Source organism: Antechinus flavipes, chromosome 3 (assembly GCF_016432865.1).
Source record: "Antechinus flavipes isolate AdamAnt ecotype Samford, QLD, Australia chromosome 3, AdamAnt_v2, whole genome shotgun sequence".
NCBI lineage: Eukaryota > Metazoa > Chordata > Mammalia > Dasyuromorphia > Dasyuridae > Antechinus > Antechinus flavipes.
The window spans coordinates 411772883-411794152 of NC_067400.1; the positions used below are offsets into that span (position 1 = coordinate 411772883).

At 33.7% G+C, this 21270-nt stretch overlaps 1 protein-coding gene across 5 annotated transcripts in view; it reads right to left on the minus strand.

Annotated features, from left to right (window-relative positions):
- Positions 1-21270, minus strand: part of OSBPL6 (oxysterol binding protein like 6) — a 250526-nt gene that overhangs the window by 61293 nt on the left and 167963 nt on the right. For all 5 annotated transcript variants that reach the window (XM_051986135.1, XM_051986134.1, XM_051986133.1 and 2 more), the window contains exons 5-9: positions 16017-16139; positions 12553-12606; positions 10994-11107; positions 10707-10877; positions 6424-6556 (exon numbers count right to left, since the gene is read on the minus strand). In XM_051986135.1, the coding sequence (XP_051842095.1) occupies positions 6424-6556; positions 10707-10877; positions 10994-11107; positions 12553-12606; positions 16017-16139 (595 nt within the window). The remainder of the gene's footprint in view (positions 1-6423; positions 6557-10706; positions 10878-10993; positions 11108-12552; positions 12607-16016; positions 16140-21270) is intronic.

The window sequence follows — 21270 nt, forward strand, 5'->3', positions numbered from 1 at the left end:
ACACCCATGCTTCCATATTTCTGCAAAGAAGTATGGGGAGCTGTCTTCTATTTCTTCTTAGGGAGCAAACTTGACTATTTAAACTTCATAGCATTCAATGTGGATTGCTTTTGTTGTTCATGTAGCACTTTAGTGAATGAGACAATATTCTTTATGGCAGAAAAACACTCATGATTTTAGTAAAACAAATCAAACTGAGTAATTCATTATCTTCATCCTCCAGTAAATCTCCTACTACTGTCACTGACGCTGCTGTTGTGGCTACTGGATCTCTCTACAATACTTTTCATACCTTTGATCCTCAAAAACAGCCCTACCAACTATGGTTCACAAAGCATGAGAATGGACAAGCATGTGGATGAAATAAAAGGCAGACTCATAAAAGAACCTGAATGCAAAAGGTTAAGACAATGTAATTCTGTCCAAGTTTTGGTCTTGAAGGAAGTAAGGGAGCAAATAAACATATATTAAGAACCTATTGGACAAGCAATGTGCTAAGTGTCTTGAAAATATCTTATTTGATTCTTACAACAATCCTGGGGGGTACATGCTATGAATGTCCCCACTGGCAAAGTGATGCTATGAATGTCCTCACTGGCAAAGTGACTAGCCCAGGGTCACATAAGTAGTAACTATTCAAGACCAAATTTGAACTGAGATCTTCCTGATTTGATCCATGTTACCAATAAGCAGTCAAAAAAGCATTTGAGTACCTACTGTATGTCAGTATGGTGATAAATACTTTGCAAATATCTCATTTTATCCTCATGACAATTTTATGAGGTAGGTATTATGGTTATCTTCATTTAACAGTTGAGGAACTGTAACAAATAGACTACTTGCTCAGGATCAAAAAGTTATTGAGAACTACTTGCTTTAAAAAATTTAAGACTATACAGACAGATAGATATATACATATATACATGCATATCATCTGCACGTATGTATGCACACTATATAAAGCAGTACAGGATTATCCTGTGATTATTAATGATAACTCATTTTAAAGGAGCAGTCTCAGGGAAAACTTTACATCAATCATCTTTTCTCTTTTCAAAATTAATTTTAAATTTAAATGATTGAGCTTCCACTAAGTGTAAGGAAACTGTTACTGAAGAGAAATATGGTTAAGAGGTTTTAAAATAGTGAAAATTAGTTATTGCAGTGATTTTACTGAGTTGGTTTTTGTTTCAGAGTACTTAGGTTCATACGTCAGCTCTGCATCTTATTACTTTTATAAGCTTGAGCAGTTTACTCAAATCCTATAAGCTTATTTATTTTATTCAGCTGGTAAAACGAGGAGACTGACTCAATGACCTCTAAAGTTCAGCTTTATGTCTATGATTTTCTTTAAAAATCACATTTCCTTAAAAAAATCATATGTCTATGATGTAAAACATAAACAAACTAATATAAACCTTACTGATCTTTAAACTTAATGATAAGATTTTTCAAATTTCATTTTTAAACAGGTAGCTTACCAATTAACTCAGTTGAGCAATTTGGAACTATGTTCAAAAAGTTATCAAACTGTGCATACCCTTTGATCCAGCAGTGTTACCACTGGTCTTATATCCCAAAGAGATACTAAAGAAGGGAAAGGGACCTGTATGTACAAGAATGTTGGTGGCAGCCCTCTTTCTAGTGGCCAGAAACTGAAAACTGAGTAGATGCCCATCAATTGGAGAATGGCTGGGTAAATTGTGATATATGAATATTATGGAATATTATTAGTCTGTAAGAAATGACTAGCAGGATGATTTCAGAAAGGCCTGGAAAGACTTACACGAACTGATGCTGAGTGAAATGAGCAGGACCAGGAGATCATTATATACTTCAACAACAATACTATAGGATGATCCATTCTGATGGACGTGGCCCTCTTTAACAATGAGATGAACCAAATCAGTTCCAGTGGAGCAGCAATGAACTGAACCAGCTACACCCAGTGAAAGAACTCTGGGAGATGACTATGAACTACTACATAGAATTCCCAATCCCTCTATTTTTGTCCACCTGCACTTTTGATTTCCTTCACAGGCTAATTGTATACTATTTCAAAGTCCAATTCTTTTTGTACAGCAAAATAACCGTTTGGACATGTATACTTATATTGTACTTAACTTATACTTCAACATATTTAACATGTATTGGTCAACCTGCCATTGGGGGGGAGGGATGGGGGGAAGGAGAGGACAAGTTGGAACAAAAGGTTTTGCAACTGTCAATGCTGAAAAATTACTTATGCATATATCTTGTAAATAAAAAGCTATAATATAAAAATGAATAAATAAATTTTAAAAACCAATTAACAGTCTTTTAGTCAATGCATTTTTTTTCGTTTCAAAAAGTCTTTTAAACATTTATTTTATGACAAGTCAAACTCTTCTGTTCATCAACTGTGCCAAGTATGGAAAACTAATTGATAAAATTTTTCAGGGAGTTTAGAGGACTATTATTAAGGTCTGCCTAAGGATCTTTCTCTGATAGAAAACACTAAGTGTTTAGCAAAGCTGAAACCTGTCTTCAAATAAACTTATTTTCTCTAATTTACAGTATCTTCCCAATAATTATAAGAATGAAGGCATAGAATAAAGAAACAGCTAAAGTGTTGGAAATCCCATTATAGAAATTAACATTGAAGACATAAAGATGACTTCCAGGTGTTATTATAACAAGAACAAAAAAATCAAATTACAATGGGTAAGGGAAAAAATGTCTCTTTGGACACTGATAAGCATAGCAAAATGGAATATAAAGAATCTCTTATAAAATTTGCTCACACAATTAAATACAATCTAGAATATAGAAAAATCTGCACTGACTTACTCCATTATTAAACATTTAGAACATGCCTTTAGGCCACTGAAGTTTAACAGTAATTACTTTTCTGCATGCAAATTAATAACAGTCAACCAAAGAACATGCCTGTAGAAAATATTGTTAACATATAGACTATTTTGGTTTTTTACTGGCAAATTTGCCTAAATGATACACACACACACTATTTAAACACTGAAAAACTAATTTCAATTATCTACTGAATATCAAAGGCATCTATTTTCACATTAATCTAGAAAGCAAAAAACCTCTTTAGGGGATTATATAATTTTAAAAAATCTATATCTAGATTTCTAAATCGGGTCTGGTTTAGTTTGCAGCATCTGTGGGAAAGCCCTAGATACTTAATGAGAGAGAATTCAAAAGGAGACAAAGTTTGAGTTCTATTTGCATCAGGACTTTTTTGATACAGAAGATGCATTCCACTTTTAAGAAATTTTTTATCAGAAATCACATTTAAGTGATATTAGGTAAGTGTCTTAACCTTTCTGAGCCTGAAGTCTCCTCATTGGTCAAGTGAAGGATTAAATCAGAATCTCTATGGTCTAAAGTGCCATAATTCTACTCCTAATTCTATTTTATCTTTTAAAGCAACATATCAGGACCATGAAGCCCTTGTGGACAGAGACCCTACTTAATAGAGCTGAAAGAGTAGGGTTTGAAACTAGACTCTAAAATTTATTAGCTGTGTGACCTTCTGATCAATTAAGTTCTGAGCCTCAGTTAACCTGTCTATAAGATGAAGATTCTACTACTTGTTAACATCAAGTTTATAAGATTGCTACTTATTATTTGATCACCAAAATGTTTAGCATAATGCTAGGTATATGGGCGGCATGCCACAACCATTTGGTACTCAATTTAGTGATTATTCTTTATTCACAAAGTAGTGCCATCCTGACAGTACAGAAATGTAGGCTGTGACTGCCAAAACAATAAATAGGTTCTTTGAGAGGGTGGAGAGAGAGATTCATATTAGAACTTCTATTCTAGAGAAAAGTACATAGGATTTAGCTCAAAAGAAATGAATGTTCCAGTCCTTGCTCTGCCACAAATTATTGTTTTGGAAAAAGTAACTTTTCTGTACTACAATTCTTCATTTGTAAAAATGATACTTGTCAGCCAAGTTATAGTGTTATTGGGAAGAGGAAATTAGAAAAGAAATATGAAAAAGGTCTGAAAAGCATAACGCATTATTTAAATGTATAGCATTATTAATGTGTGAAATGTGGACATATTCAAAATCAATTCAGAGATGGGCTACTCTGACAAAGATTCACAGTGCTTTTCACTTTTTGTTGGGGACCCTGGACCTGAACCTCTTGGAGTGAGTTGAGGACTCCTTTGTGCCAGGACCCACCCTAACCCAGGATTCCTTGATTACCACGCTGAAGTGGTGGAACCTGGCCCGTGGCAGGGGAGGCACAGAAAGGATGGGCTCCTCCTTCGGGGAGGGATTGGGGAGGAGTCCCTGCCCCGATAGATGAATTACAGGTGGAGGGAAAAGGACTATAAAAGGAATGGACACGGGATGGGTTGCGGGAGACACCGCTGACTTGTAATATCAATAAACATCATTGCATTCTATCCACCTCGGTTCTCTGTCTGATAATTCCCTCCTCTCGTCTCCACGAGGAGGGCCGGAGATGTCTGAAGCCCCGTCCGGCTCGGGGAAGCTGGAAGAGGCAGTCTCTGTTAAGGTTCCCAGTGACTAGGTGTTGGCCCCTGACAACTTTTGCCAAATAAATTATGGGTAACAGAAATTTCTTGCAGTAGGATCCAATGAAAGGAAGAGATTGAAGACATCCCAAAGTGGAGTTCAAAGGAACCATGACTCCATGTCTAATGGATGAATTTTTTCTATAATATCTTTAATCTCTGCTTGAACAATTCCAGTGACCAGAAACTCACTTTATCTTCCTTTGACATAACTGCTTTTCAAAGGTTAGGTAAGATGTGATCACCAGATTTAGAGCATCTTCAGATCCTACAACTCATCATCTCATGCTAACATATTAGCAATTTCTCTCTGTTTCATACTATCCACAAGTTAGATAAATATGCCTTTCCTCCCCTTTGATAAATATATTAGTTAGGGGGATAGGTCAGAACCTTACAATGACACAAGAAACTTTCCTCAATTCATTAATTAATGGTCTTTAAGTTATTTGGCTAGAGATAAAGGATGTGATAGTGATACTGCATTTAAGGCATGACTTAAAAAAGTACAAGACAATTTGGGAATAAAACTCTTCTTTGAGATATACATATTTTTTAATAATAACTTTTTATTGACAGAATCCATGCCAGGGTAATTTTTTTACAACATTATCCCTTGCACTTGCTTCTGTTCCGATTTTTCCCCTCCCTCTCTCCATCCCCTCCCCTAGATGGCAAGCAGTCCTATATATAAATATGTTGCAGTCAATATATGTTGCATAGATACAATATATGTTTGCAGAACTGAACAGTTCTCTTGTTGCACAGGGAGAATTGGATTCAGAAGGTAAAAATAACCCAGGAAGAAAAACAAAAATGCAAATAGTTCACATTCATTTCTCAGTGTTCTTTCTTTGGGTGTAGCTGCTTCTGTCCATCATTTATCAATTGAAACTGAGTTAGATGTCTTTGTCAAAGAAATCCACTTCTCAGAATACATTCTTCTTTGATATTTAAAAGAATAAATGTAGAAACAGCTATTTAAACATCAAGAACACAGATGAGTGAGCTCATGCTTAGTTGCCTCATTCGTCTCAGGCAAACAAGAGGTGAAATTATCTACTCTGTGTGAAGAAGGTAGGATTAGGGGCTTGACAATATTGGAATGGTGAAAGTTTGAAATAAAAGTTAGGACATAATGAAGAATAAACCAGAGAATGAAAGGATTGCTGGTATATACTGAGGGCCTGGATGAAATTAGAGTACAGCTTTATAATGTGTAAAATAGCATTAGTTTTGTGACTTTCTCTAGCAACATCTTATATGCCAAATACAAAGCAGAGAAAGCAGATGGTGAATGTCACTTGGCACCCTTGTTTGGTAATGGAAAAGGAAGGAAAGATGAATTCATGAGAAACTGGAGAGTTTCGGTGAAGACAAATTTGATGAAGCTAATCATGAAGTTCAACCTATCTTTGGCTTCAAGTGCATCCAGATGGGCAAAAAAAAAAAATTTATACAAAATGGAAAGGCTTGAGTGAAGGGAGGTCACAGGGCAAAAGCTGAGAAGGTGTAAAGGAACAAAAGAGTTAACAAAGATATTATTCTCAGAGAGGAGGAATGATCAACTTGGAGATGAGATCTATTAAGTAAAGAGAAAGAACTAATGATATTCTGAGAGCAAAAATTCTGCAACCTCTTTGATGCCTTATCAGCAATGGATACTTGTTAAAATGAGAGAGGAATTAGATAGGACAAAGAGCACTAAATTTGGATTCAGATCCTGATTTTTATCATTCGTGGCTCATATGAACTTGGAAAAGTCATTTGACCTATCTGTCTCAGTTTCCTCATCTGTAAAGTAAACAAACAAACAAAAGAAATCCCCAGTCCCCAAAGTTCATTGCTTTTTCTATAACTGACCTTCTGCACATCTGTCCATTTCTTCAGAGTCCTGTAACCAAGCTGCTACTTTACTCTGACCAGTGGTGCAAGTTGCAGGAAGGCTATTACTGCACGGTATAGGAGGCTGCCATGGGAAGCTATTCTGTTGTACCTGATGTTCATGAAACAGAAAATATTTAGGAACATTAGTATTGATAAGTAAATGAGAGAGGGTGCTGAAGAAGAGTTAGATTAAATAATATATGACATACGATAGTAACGTCAATCTTTCTTATACATTTGTAAAATAAGAGAGAACTTTATTTCACAGAAATCTCACAATATATTGAGCATATACACCAGAATCCATAAGTAACAGTATAGAAAAAACCATTAAAATATAAAACATTCTCCCCTTTGTGATTACTTGCAAAGGTAAAATTCAGAATCACAGTACACGCAAATTAAAAATTCAAGGTCTTTCAGGGTGCAACAGCAAGCGGTTTGGGAGTCTCACCATTTCTTTAAACTGGCTGAATGAATCATAGATATTGCAAGGTGCGGTGATAAGACTACAGGCCAGGGTCCTATGTTTAAATTCCAACTCTCCCATTGAACACCTTGTGTGATCTGGGATTGTAGAGCTCCTCTGGAAAACAGACTAGCTGGTTTTTTAAGATTCCTTTCAGGTTTAAAGTCTCCAAAACCTTGAGCTAACTTGATGACCATCAACATTTGCTAGGTTTCTAGTCATAACTGATAAATCATCTGGAGATGACGAAACGCCAAAGTTGGGGGCAAAAGAGAGAGGGGGGAAAAAGGAAGGGGGAGAAGAGAGAAAAAATTATAAAAAGAAAAAGAAATAGAGGGTCAAAGAGACAGAAAAAAAGGACAATGAGAAGTAGAGAGACAGAAATTAAGAGAAAGAAACAGAACAGAGACAGAGAAACAGAAACAGAAAGAGAGGAAAGGTTGAAAGAGACAGAGGTAGAACGAGAAAGGCTAAGAGAGAGATGAGAGAGCTAAATGTTATGAGAAATGTGTGTGTGGGGAGAGAAAGAGAGAGAAAGAGAGACAGAGACAGACAGAGATAGAGGGAGGAAGAGAGAGGGAGAGGGAGAGGAAGAAAGTATTTTATCTACAGGCAATCTCTCCATGGCTTATGATTTATGCACACCAGAAAAAATATTTTAAGGGGTAGTCTTAGGAGACCAAACCACTATAAGCTACATCAAACACATCTTCCATTATCAGGATATTGCATGGAATAAAAAATCTACACGAAACAGCTTTTTAAAAATAGGTGCTAAGGCACACTGTGAAATAAAAGACTGAGCCATGTTTTCAAAAAAGCCAAAGCCATTTAAAATCCATCTTTGACTCTAATATTCAATTACAACAGATCACTCCTCTTTTAAATCATCATGAACTCAATGAAGTGCATGCTTAGCAAACTCAGGCTTATTTATTATCCACAGAGGGCCACAAACCAATTATCATTTCCAAGACTCATAATTTGATACTTAGGATGCAAGCAGGGTGATAAATAGTTCTTTTCCTTTTTTTATTACATTCTGATAAATGTAATGGAAATATTTCACTAAGCTAAAGCATAGAGGTATTTCATTGGAAACTAGAATAATAGGTCTCCTAGAAAAGTCATATAGTTTTTCTATTCAAAGCTAAAAAAGTGGAATGAGAATGGTTTCAAATCATTTTTCTCCTGAATTACCAGAAACAGTAGTAGTAATGAAGGTATCCTACTCTTAGTGCCATCCGATACGAGGCAGAAATGGAAAAAAAAAATCACTTATAGCAAAAGTATTAATTTTTCATATTTAGAAAAATCTGTGATTGATTTATCTTTCAGGAATTTGGGTTAAATTGGAAGGTTTATTCCAATCTTTTGTCTAATTAAGAAGAAGAAAACGTTTCTTGTGATGAATATCATTCAATTAAGTTCATTACTCTAATTCTTAACATCCCTTTCATAGGATATTTTTTATCATAGTAACAGTTCATATTAAGCTTGACCTAGGACACATATGCTTTAAAAGGGAATAACAAAAGAAACCTGGCTGATAACAATAATGAAGTTATAAAAAATTTGAGATACTTTGGGCAATTTAATTGAGATATAAAAAATAAGCAAAATTATTCAAGCCACAAATATGGCAATATATCTGACCTACAGAATGGATGATTCTGTGATTTTCTAATAATGATAATAATGATGATGATAGCTATTATTGACATAATATTTTACAATTTACATGTTATCTAAAAACTTTCAATAATCATGGAAAGGGGCTAAAAGGAGATGAGTGATTTTGCCCAGAGTCACACAGCTAATTAATGGGAATTAGCTGCTAAAAGATTATTGGTAAACTTGGAGAATGATGTTTCAGCAAGACAGGTTAGAAATTAAAATAGAAAAATTTTTAAAATGAGTCAGCCATAATCGATATCATATTGCTTATCTTCTTTTAAGAGGTGGAAGAAGGAAGGGAGAGAGAATATTTGGAACTCAAAATTTTAAGAAAATATTAAAAAAATTAAAATTTTGAAATACAATTAGAAAATGATAAAATAAAATTATATTTAAAAATAAAAAAGATATCTTTTAAAAAGCAATAAATGAAAGGTGAGGAATTTGAGGCAACAAATGTAGATGACCCCACAAGTTTGATTGGTAAAGAGAGCAAAGGGTTTTTAAGGATAGAAAGGTCAAGACATGTTTGTGTTGAGGTAATATTTAGCAAGCGGCTCTCTAAAGAAAAAATTTACTTATGCTATATATTTAAATATAAAATATTAGTGAATTATTAATAATTTCTCCATCACTTTCTTAAGACTAATGAACAAAATAAGTCAAGCCTTGATTTGTAGCATTTGCCGATTTCTGAGGTTTAAATATTCACACTGAAAATTAACAATTTGTTTTCAAGAGGCAGTTTAAACTGTCTCCAGTACGTTCTTGAATTAGGAATGATTTATTAGATTTAGAAAGGTGAAAGAGAGAAAAAATATTTTTAAAAGAAAAAGAAAAGAGAATGGGAGAGATGGGAGACAGAAAGAAGATGATGGGGAAAGGGAGAAAGAGGAAGAGTTAAAGGGAAAGAAGAAAGTGGAAAAGCAAAAAAGAATGAGAAGTAGAGGCAAAGAAACATAGATATATATGAAAAATAAAAGAAAGAGGGTAGCAGAGAGGAAGATAGGGTAAGGGGGATAATGGTCAAAAAGCAAGTTTACAAGAGAGACAGAAAGAGATGGGTACAAGAAAGTGTAGCCCTTGGCAAGAACAAGACCTATCACTCTTGCAGAGGAAAGAAGAGGACATAAAGGAGCATGACAGGTTTTGAAGTTCAGAGAAAAAAGAAAATGAAGCTCATGAGATATACCATTTATTTTTTCAGAAAAGCAGGAAGTCAGATTCTCTGCTTTGATAGAGGAAGAAGGAAGTATTGGTAAAGATTTGAAGAAACAAATTTGAACAGCTTCTATAGGGAATATAATTCACTTAGTCAGTGAAAAACAAAACAGAGATAGCTGCCTTGAAGATTGCATTGAGATTATATCATATTTAGAAGCTATTGGCACTATTGCAGGACTTCCTTAAGCTGTGCCTAGAAACATGTAAGTCAGACAACAAATATTTATTAAGCACCCACTATGTTCCAGGTACTGAGTAGACACCGGAATGGGAGAAAATGTTGCTGATGGTGGACTATTTAAATATTGTAACTAAAGCCTAATAAGGAAAGGTCACGTTTTGGAATCTACATCCATAAATGAGGCTCTTTGGATCAAATATTTGAGGTTTTAGCTGGCTTTCTTAGAATTTTAGTAAAACCATAAGTTTGTAGTTATCTCATTTTTTTTTTTTAAAGTAAGGAGATGTTGATTTTCATTTTCATTTCATCCTATTATTGTGACTGATTTTGCTGGTTTGCTGATTTTGTATAATTTCTGCTGTCCTTGACTGACCTAGATTTTAGATTAGGAAGGAAATTTTCATTATTCTACACTTCACGAACTGTCTCAGTTTTATGTAAATATGAAGAAAAATAGAAAGAATGCTGGGAGTTAAGAGAACTGGCTTAAAATTTTGTCTTCAACAATCTCAAATTATGTCACCTTGAGTAAATTGCAATCTTTGAGTCTCAGTTTCTTTTATGTAAAGTGGAATTGCTAATATATGTACTAGATACCTCACAAGGCTCGCTGTAAACTACAAAGCCCTACATATATATGGGCAATCATTACACTTTGTGTCATTTCTTAACCAATTTAAGACTGGTTTTCCTAAAATTAAGGCTTACTTTTCCATCCATCACTGCAGCATTAGCAGCTGGTGAAGATTCTGTCGTGGAGGTTGAAGGAAATATGTGAAAGCTTGCATCCCTTGGTGACCTTACAATTTCATTCTGACGGTATAATCGGTGGTGGCGGAGTTTAGAGACCCAACCATCAAACCAGTCTTGGGATTTTACCTAAAACACGATTTAGAAGAGAAAGCATTCATTAATCTATTATTCTCACTTAACCTGATGAAGACATGAAATTTCCCAGAAGAAACAGAAGAAAATTCTGCTTAAAGATTGGTTACCTTTAGATGATAGATGTGCTCTTCAGTGTCAAGGTCTATCCTCCGGGCTTTCTTTTTAATTGACATAACCGATAAGCCAACATCAATGCTGCCATGGACCTTGCCTTTTTGAATCTAAAAATCAAAAGACTATGTAAATAGATTGGACAAACAATCTAAATAGATATGTTTCAATATTTAAAAAAAAATTTTTTTTAAGGAGTTTGGTAGCTTTTTACATTTTTTAAAGAAAATGAGAACGTTATTTCTGCTCAAGGGAAAGAAATCCGAAATTTCTATCTGAAAAATTCAAGATGATTTCCCTATCTTCTTTTTAATAAGCAAATTAATCTATCTGCTATCAATTTATGTGATATAATCTATAAAGTCAATTCTTCATAAATACTGATGAAGTTAAAGAGCTCTCATTTTTTCTTTTCAGATAAGAAACAAATTAATTTAACAGATTGGCTCTAAGGCAGCACCATCAAAGAGATATGAAATTTGTGTATTTTTCAGCCTCTAATATTCTCCATTAATCTCTTTCTAGTGAAATGAAGAGCCAAGAGCAAGATATATGGTTTCAGAAAATATCAACACAGCTTTGCCTTTTTTGGTTAATATTTTCATAATGCTTTTTGCTTATTTCTCTTTTTTTCCTCTTATTCTATTTACTCCTATTTATTTAAAAATATTAAGCAACTACTATTTCAGAGTCCTCAGCTAAGGAAGATGCAAAATTTAGATGGAGATATTGGAGAATAAAAAATGAACACTGATGAAAATGATAATATCCAAATCCTTTTTCCCATATCCTCTTCTATTCTACAATTCTCCTTCCACTCTGGAATCTGCCTCATATTTCTTGAATAATTAATGACTCTGGCTTTGAGAATAAAAATAAGATTGTCTACCCAATAAGAAAATGTGCTACAAAGATTTATTTCTTTTTGGTATAAATCTTGCTTTTAAAATTTTTGATGAAATCTTTTATAATTTGGTTTGTTGCCTATTTGATCATGAGAGTCTTGAGAATAGGGATTATTTAAAATGATAAAAATTATACAAAACATCATAGGCTATGGTTCAAATGCCTTTGCTCAGCCATGGGTAAGCCCTGTGATCTGAAGTGGGAATTTTATCTCCCTATCTAGCTCCAAATTTTATAGCAGTTGTACAGATGTGACCTGAAAATTCTTAAGATGTTATACACATACCACACTATTATTAAGTAAATAAAATAATTTAATCTTATCCATGATAACATTAGGAATGACTACATTTTTAGCATATTACTTTAAGGGTCAATTTGAACATTTCAATGGCATATCTCAAAACTGAATTCTGATTTTTTTCAGTCATAAATCTGAAATTTTGTATTAGCTTCACCATAAATACAAAACACAAGTCCTATAGAATCCAGGTAGTTTGGTTGCTTTATTAAATCTAAAATCATACCACAAGTAAACAAGTGAGACAAAGCGGGTAACTATAGGCTAAGAATTATAATTCAATGATATGTAGTCATATCAAAAAGAACTCTAAAGCAATCTTTGAAAAATATGTTAGGATTTACTTACATCAAGTGGTGCTTTTGAATATTTCAACATTCCATTATCCAGGACAAAAAACCTCTGCAAGAACCAAATAATTCACTATTAGTATATGTGAACAACCTGAATTATAATAAACATATACAAATGTGAGTTTAATTTTTCTTGACAATCAGAATTTTCATAGTGAATTTAGCCAAAATAAAACATATTCCCTAAATGTACTTGGGATGCATTTGTCACACTGAACAATTAAGAAATTTCTATTTTATTCACTTCACCATTGACTAAACACACTTGCTTACTAATTTCATAATCTGACAACAAAGGCTACTTATCATGGCTTCTCACACCAGTGAGAGCACCTCAGTGTCTTATATTGACTTTTCTTATTAATAGCATCTTTTTGTTTTGTTTTGTTTTGTTTTGTTTGATAGTGAGAACTGACAAAAGAGAAAACTTCATGACATTTCTTGTTTACTCACAATTCCTGATATATATGAGAAATATTCTAGATTAAGTGCCAGGAAATTCTGCAAATGAGTATCTTATTACATTTGAATTTTTTCTTACTCTGGCAGATTTAGCTGAATTCCATTGGGAACTAGAGAAAGAAATGGATGTTTAAACCAAAGTTGATGGATTTGTCAATGGACCAAGGAGCTACTAAAATATAAAAATAGTGACACAGAACAAAATACTTTACCTCTCTATAACCTAGTTTCTTTCTTTCTTTTTTGATTAAATAGTAATATTAATTCCAGATAACATTAATAAAAATACACATAGTTTGACAAAGACATAAAAATGAATTCATGGGGGATTCATCCTATATGTATATCTGCCACTCAGTGATCCTTGGTTCTCAGTTGTCCTATCAATTACAGCTCCACCAAAAATATTCCCATCCCCGTGCAGTTCTAAGCCAAACAAATAATTCATAGTATGTAGCAAAACAATGGGTCCAGTGCCTTTCTCTTGTAAGCTATCAATGCCAGGGAGCCTGTCTGTAGCAAGAAGTTCTCTCCAATGGAAAATTACTATGTGATTTAGTAGCCCTTAGCAATAGAAAAGGCAGGTTGATTTTAATGTTCCTCAACTCAAGAAAGACTAATATAATATCCATTTGCTACAAAATATGGAGAATGTAGACCTATGAGGCCAAATCTGAGAAGGAAAGATTCATACTCGGAAAAAAGTTATTCCAAATTTAGTTTAAAAGGCATTTAAGTGAGTAGCTCATAGTTCATATGTCACAGGGCTTGGGTTAGGTCAGAATAAAAATATGATTTATTTAGAGCACATTAGAGACAGAAATAATAAAATTGATTCTGGACCTCTACTATTTATGGGGAGAAATTTTCCACAGCATATTCTGGAGTCACAGTTGACTCAAAGCCAGTTTGGTGAAATCATAGACTTTGTTAAAAAAAAAAATTAAATTTAGTGACTCATATGTAATTTTGTTTCTATGCCCCCTATTCTCTCATATTATTTCCATCCGGGGAATAGAAGAAGATGGCAAGGTCACAGAAACAGACAGCAAGACTTATACTAAAAGACTTATGGAATGACTGAGAGAAAAACAGGCTCCTAACAGAGTATGACCAATGGCTCTATGGTCTTATTAAAAAAAAAAAAAAAAAGAAAGAAAGAAAGAAGATATTATTGGGCTGCAGGTATCAATGAGAATCCAGGGAAAGCAGCGTGTAGAATAGGGAAAGAACACTTAAATCAAAATCTCCTCAATATGTAGTTTAATTTGGCACCAGAGGATCTGGGTTCAGGTTCCAGCTTTGATACTTATTCATCACTTAGACAAGTCACTCTTGTCTAAGCTTCAGTTAATCTGTCAAATTAGGGCATTGGACTCAATATCCTTTAAGTTACCTTCTAGTTCTAAATCTATATTCATGTGAGCCTATGAACTACAAGTAGTGATAGATGTCACTATTTGTAAGCCTTTCAATTTAGTAATAACAAAATAAATACTTTGACTGTAAAAGTGACAGATATGGGTTAAAAAAAAAAAAAAAAAAAAAAAAAAAGCTTTGTTTAGGAATTCCTTAAAAGCTATTCCATGATGCCAGGTTGGACTCCATTATAGAAATCAATCTAAGGGTACCCAAAAGAAAATTATTTTTCCTTTACCCCTATATCATGAAACAGAGTACAAGCAATGACAGGAATATTTAAGATTAATTGCTTACTACACAAAAATTAGAACTATTTTTTCCATAATAAGCACTGGAAAGCTCTCTTCTATACTTAAGTAGATATCATTTAAAATAATGGCTCACAGACTTTTTGGTCTCAGGATCTTTTTATATCCTTAAAATTATTATAAACAAGGGATTTTTGTTTAGATGAGTTATATTCAGCAATACTGGGCAGGTTGGAGAATAAAAATGATTATTTAAAATGATTTGTAGATATAATTGACATATTTTGTGAAAAATAATTATTTTTAGAACAAAAAATAGTGAGAATGGCATTGCTTTACATATTTTCACAAATTTCTTGCAAATCTGGTTTAATAGAAAGAAAGCTAAATTCTCAGATATGCTTTTGCATTTAATCTGTTGATATGTTGTTTAAGTATATGAAGAAAATCTGGTCTCATACAGATATACAGGTAAAAAAAGAAGGATATTTTATCAGACAAATAATAGCTTAGTATTATTATGAAAATAATTTTGATCTTGCCAATTTCCTGCAAAAATCTCAGAGGGCCTGCAGACTCCATGTTGAGAATTGCTGGTTTAAAGAGCTTAAATAATACATTTCCATGAATATCTCTTTACCTTACTATGTGGTTTTAGTCTGTATATAAATTAATGAAGATGTGCAAAAGAAAAAAAGAAAAATCTTTTCAAAATCAATCACTTATCCTAATCCAATCAATAAACACTTGGATTGAACTGAGGTAAAGGGGGTGCTGGTATATATACAGTCAAAGCATATTTGCTTGAAATCTAGAGGGATCTATGAATTTAGAAGAGGAAAATATTACATTTTTGTTTCAAATAATTGGTTTCTCTTGTAATTCTATGCATTTTATTTTATGTATTTAAAAACATGATTAAGACAGGGCATCCTTTATACTTCATTTGTCTGTAAAAGGGATCCATGACGCAAAAAAAAGATTAAGAAACCCATTACAAAAAGTTTTTTGTTTGCATTAACTATAAGCACTAACTATATATAGTTCACTAACTATAGGAGAGGGAGAAGTCCATACTGATTAATGGTGTTCTCAAAGATGACATCCAAGTATAAGGCCCCAAAGTTCTCAGGTTTAAATATGCACAGTGATTATGACAGCCCCGGAGGTCAAGAACAGGTCTTAAAAACTATGCATCTTCACACAAATGACACTCGGTACTATGTGAACACAGGAAATACTTTGACTAGTCATAGCGAATAAAATAACTATGCTATCAATAATGATATTAATGATACTCTAAACACAGAGACAATGAGAATTTCACCTTGTGCCAGCCTTTCAAAGGCCATTTTCTTTTCTTCAGCATAAATCCTTCATGTTTGTCTGGCTTCTGGACATTAGTCTGGCCTATTTTCAGGCCCTCTATTATTTCCCAGCTGTCGGCCTCCTGATAGAAAAGCAAGCAAGAAACAATTATACTATGGAAAATATTTGCAATAAAACTATACCTACTAGGACACAATCTCTTTGTGACACATTTTAAAGAGTACCAAATACAAACTACTAAGATGAATGCTATACCATACATATATATATATATATGTGTGTGTGTGTGTGTATTTATGTATCTCAGAAACATGTATATCCTGGAGCAAGGTTGTAAACCATTAGACACATGAAGCTAGAAGAGACAAATAAATAAGAATATCTTAATATATTTTTATGACATATATACTTATTTCATAATATTTTACAAACATATATTTTTACAAAATGTTTTCTAAAACAGGAAATTAGCACGAAGAATGCTACTGTTTTACATATTTTTGCAAATCTCTGGCTTTGTAGAAGGCAGGTCCTCATTAGGCACTTCACACTATGGACTAAGTCCTGGGGATATAAAGGCAAAGACACAAAGGAAGATACAACATCTTGTACAACAAGATATCTAGAGGATAAATGAAAGATGACCAACAGAGAAGAAGATCAGGAAAGACTTCTTGTGGAAGACAGAATTTTAGTCCCAAAGGTCATGGAAGTCAATAGGGAAAGATAAGGATGGAGAAAACTTGCATGGGCAATAGCTAGTGTTAAATAAACCTAGGTTAGGGAGATGAAGTTTCTTGTTCAAGGAATATCAGTGAGACAAGAATCAGGCAAGAGTTATTAGACTGTAGGGTATATTAGGGATGTGTGTGTGGGAGAGTACAGGTGATATAAGATATATAAAGACTAGAAAATAGAGGATGATGGGTTATAAAGGGCTTTAAATATAAAATATCAAAAAATAAATTAAATATCAAAGAGAGTATTTTATATTTGATGGAGTAGAGAGCCAGCAGACTTTATTAAATAAGGGGAGTGGTTGACATGGTCAGACCTGCACTAACATTTTGGCAGCTGGGTGAAGGACAGACTGGAGTGAAAACAAAATTGAGGCAATAGTGTAGGAATGAGGTACAAAGGGTTTGCAGAGGAGATGGGAGTTGTGTGAATAGAAAGGAACATGTGGAAGAAGTGACAAACTTGGAAACATTTTGGTTATAGAAAGGGGTGGGGTAGGAAAGAGAGAGAAGTAATAGATGAAACTGGGTGTCAATCCTGGGACTGGGAGCATGATGGTAACCTCAATAGTAATAAGGACATTAGGAAGAGAGAATGGTTTAGTTCAGTTTTTCATTTCAGGTGTCTAAAGGACATCTAGTTCAGGATGTCTAATAGGCAAAGACTGGAGTCAAGAGAGAATTTAGGTCTGGATAAGTAAATCTGAGAATCATCAGCCAAATGATGACAATTGATGAGATGGTGATGACATCACCAAGTGAACAGAACAGAAGAGGAAAAAAAGAAAAGGTTAAGCTGGCATGATCTACATAAAGATCCATTAAAAGGGATATAGAAGAATCAGTCAAAAGAGGAAAGAAGAGAATCGCATTTTTTTCCCCCAACAAAATATGATCTAAGATTCTCAGCTAAGAAGGTGGAGGAGCAGAAACGATAAGATTTGAGAAAGGATGAAAAGGCTTGGAAAAGCTACTGTGATGAGTAGCATAATAAATTAAGAAAGTATAAAAGGATTACATTGCTCCATAAAGGCCCCATTAAGATAACATAACAAATTTGTAGTAGGTACAGTTGGAATGTTTTATGATTTTCTCCAGGATTTCGCAGCATGTGTGAAGATATAAGGGCAGCATGATGGGAGTAATCCAAGACTGGAAATACAGTCAATAGGATATTCAAAAGAAGAAGAGTAGTTCACAAAGGAGTCAGGATGGGGAAAGCAAGAGTGTAGTCAGTGCAAAGGAGATTTGTGTGCAATAGAAAATAAGGACATGATCATCTTTGTGTGTGACTGAGGTGGGGGTGAAAGAGTAAATCAAGGGAAATAAGTAAGTTATAGAATTGAGAGAGAAAAGTGTTTGAGAAGGTATCAATATGTATGAGAGCAAGCATTAAGATGAAAAAGACTAGAGTCATCAGGGAAGGACAGTGTCCTGAAGATTGTTGTCTACCAAAGGGATCTGTGAACTTAAAAGAACTAGAATTTTGATTGGGAGGTAGAAATAGACAGAATGAACCTTAAAGGAGGAGAGATTAATAGAAGTATAGAGAGACCCAGGAAGTGGCAAAGAGGAATGAAAAGTATTACAATTCATCCACATCAATTACTGAATCAGAAAAGATGGCTGAAAATGAAACCAATGCTGGAAAAGCAGGCCATGAAGCCTTCATCATGAGGAACAAGACAGGTCTCAGTAAGGAAAAGAATATGAAAGGTGTACATAAAGACTTAAAATGAAAGCAATTTTCCATGAGGCACATTTTCTAGAGAATACAATGAAAGGAGTGAGTAGCTCTAAGGAATCAAAGATTTGGGTTAATGGATGGAAATAAGAGCAAGAACACAGAGAATGAGGAATAGGTTTAAACAATAGTCAGGGAATCAGTATCACTGGAATAGACATATAATTTAATGGGAATTTGTTAATCACTACTAAGTGAGTGCAGGATGGTTGTTAATATAAAGGGACTTGGTTTTAGGGTGGGGTCTCCTCAGTATAAGGTAGGGTTTAGTGGGGAATCTGATGGAACAGTTTTCTCTCCTATACCAGCAGACCAGGTCAGAAGACAGGTAGGAAAGAAAGAGGAAATGGTGTATCTCTAATCTTCTGCAGACTACAGACAAGATTCCCTTGAAAGTAAGGAAATCACATGAAGATGAATATGGTGTAATGAGACTGTTGGGAACTGTCCATGTTATGATGACTCCTAAAAGTCAAATAGAAGATTCTATATCTGATCATAAAGGCAATAGGGAGTCACTGGAGTTTACCATTTATAGTAAATAGTGTTTATTTTCAAATACTTTGTAAACTTTAAACTGTTATAGAGATAGAAGATATTGAGAATGAATAAGGGAAAGAACTATTCATTGGTGTAGGGGAAAAGGTAACACAGAAATCCTTTCATGGATGCAGATTAGATTATCTGTAACTGTTGTTGTCTTGGATACTGAGGAATTATATGACTTGTCCAGAGTAACTAGTTAGTGTTAGAGGTAGGATTACAAATCAGGATTTCTTGTTTGGAAGACTTGTTCTATATCCACTATGCTACTCCTAAAGTACTACTAAGCAAGCCACTAGTTTTAAATATAATTCAGTCTATACCCTAGGTTCTATATATTTTCTCTACCAAAGCATCAAACACTCCAGGGATGCTATGTACCGGAAGTTTTCAGTTCCTACTGAAATTGCATTATAAGAACATAATATATTGGACATATAAATCATCAGAATAGTAGGAACATGCGACAATTACTAACAGTATATTGGCAAAAGTACTTTGAAAAGCAAAAGTGCCACAGTGATAGAAAATGTCTATGATCATTATTACATGGGCTATTCCTTTGTATTGGGGAATTGTCTAAAGGAACTAATGAAAAAAAAATGTAAAGGAAAGAAATGTAGCAATATGTAGGAATAAAAATGTAGTAAGCTATATTATAAGCCAGTAATTATCAAAACTATCTGCTACTAATTAAGAAATAGAAAGGTATATCAGTAGAACAGAGCAGACACACAATTTACAACTGCAAATGAATATAGGAACTTTGTATTTGATGAGTGTAAAGACAAGTTCTGAGAATAAGAGTTCATTATTTGGTAAATATTATTGGGAAAATTGGAAAGTAGTGTGGAAGAAATTGTGCATAGACTAATATTTCACACCATTTTCTAAGATAAGTTCAAAATGGATACATGACCCTGATAGTATAAGAAAATCTGAAGAACATGGAACATTTAATCTATCAGACTTATGGATAATTGAACAACTTATAAATAAACAAGAGATAGAGAACAGTGTGAAGATAATTTTGATTACATTAAATAAAAAAGGTTTTGCACAAATAAAACAAATGTAGGCAAGATCAGAAAGAAAGCAGAAAACGTGGGGGGAAATGGGAATATGGAATTTAAAATGCTCACAGATCACAAGCAAGATTAGAAAAAATTGGCAGAGGAAGAGATAGGTTTTTATAAAGACCCTGGAAAATTCTGTTCTGGCCTTTATTTTCTACTAAAAACACTCAGTATTTCCTATTCTGGGACATCTTTTTGAGGCTACTTGTGATCTTTTTTTTTCTGAACTCTGGCATAATCCATTTCTATGGACTATGTCTCCACGTGTACATCTCCAGAGACAATCTAGTTCATTCTCACACATTAACTGAGTTTTCTGAGCTCTTTACTTCCAAAGATATATGTATAATATATCTCTTTGGGGGAAAAGAACACTTTTTATAAGCCTGGTGGGTCACCTCTCAATTGCCCCTTGTGTGAAGAAGAATGCTTTTTATATCTTGTGCAAAATGGAAATACTTATTAATAAATAGAAATGCTTTTTAGGTTTCATCTAATTAAACTTGGAGAATAATAGCACTATGTCCCTATAGAGTTATAGTTACTGATTTCTATTACACTTGTTTCTTCTTTACAAGGTTAGCAGCAGGGGAAAAAAAGAATTTTTTTTTCTGAAAAGGTAGAAGCACTATAACATTTTTCTTAAGATTAAATCTGACTAAATAACTGTTAAGATATGTATACTTATATTGTATTTAATTTATACTTTAACATATTTAACATGTATTGGTCAACCTGCCATCAGGGAGAGGGAATGGAGGGAACGAGGGGAAAAAGTGGAACAAAAGGTTTGGCAATTGTCAATGCTGTAAAATTATCTGTGCATATAACTTGTAAATAAAAAGCTATAAAAAAAAAAAGGTTAAATTTGCTTTATTCAAGTAGTTTTGAGCAATAATACTATTCATAGTTAATATAGTATTTCTGAAGAACAGAAAGAGAAATACCAAACAATCCAAATATAGTCTTAAGAATTAAACCAGTTGTCAAACTGACAGAGGCAAAGAATAAAAAAGGAAAAATTTGATCTTAATTTGAAATGGCTGATACTGTCACAAATATAGTTTTGTGGAGAAGAAAAGAGAAGAAAGCATTAACATTGGAATAGTACGAGCACAAGACTTAAGAACTAACAGTCAGTCCACAGCATTC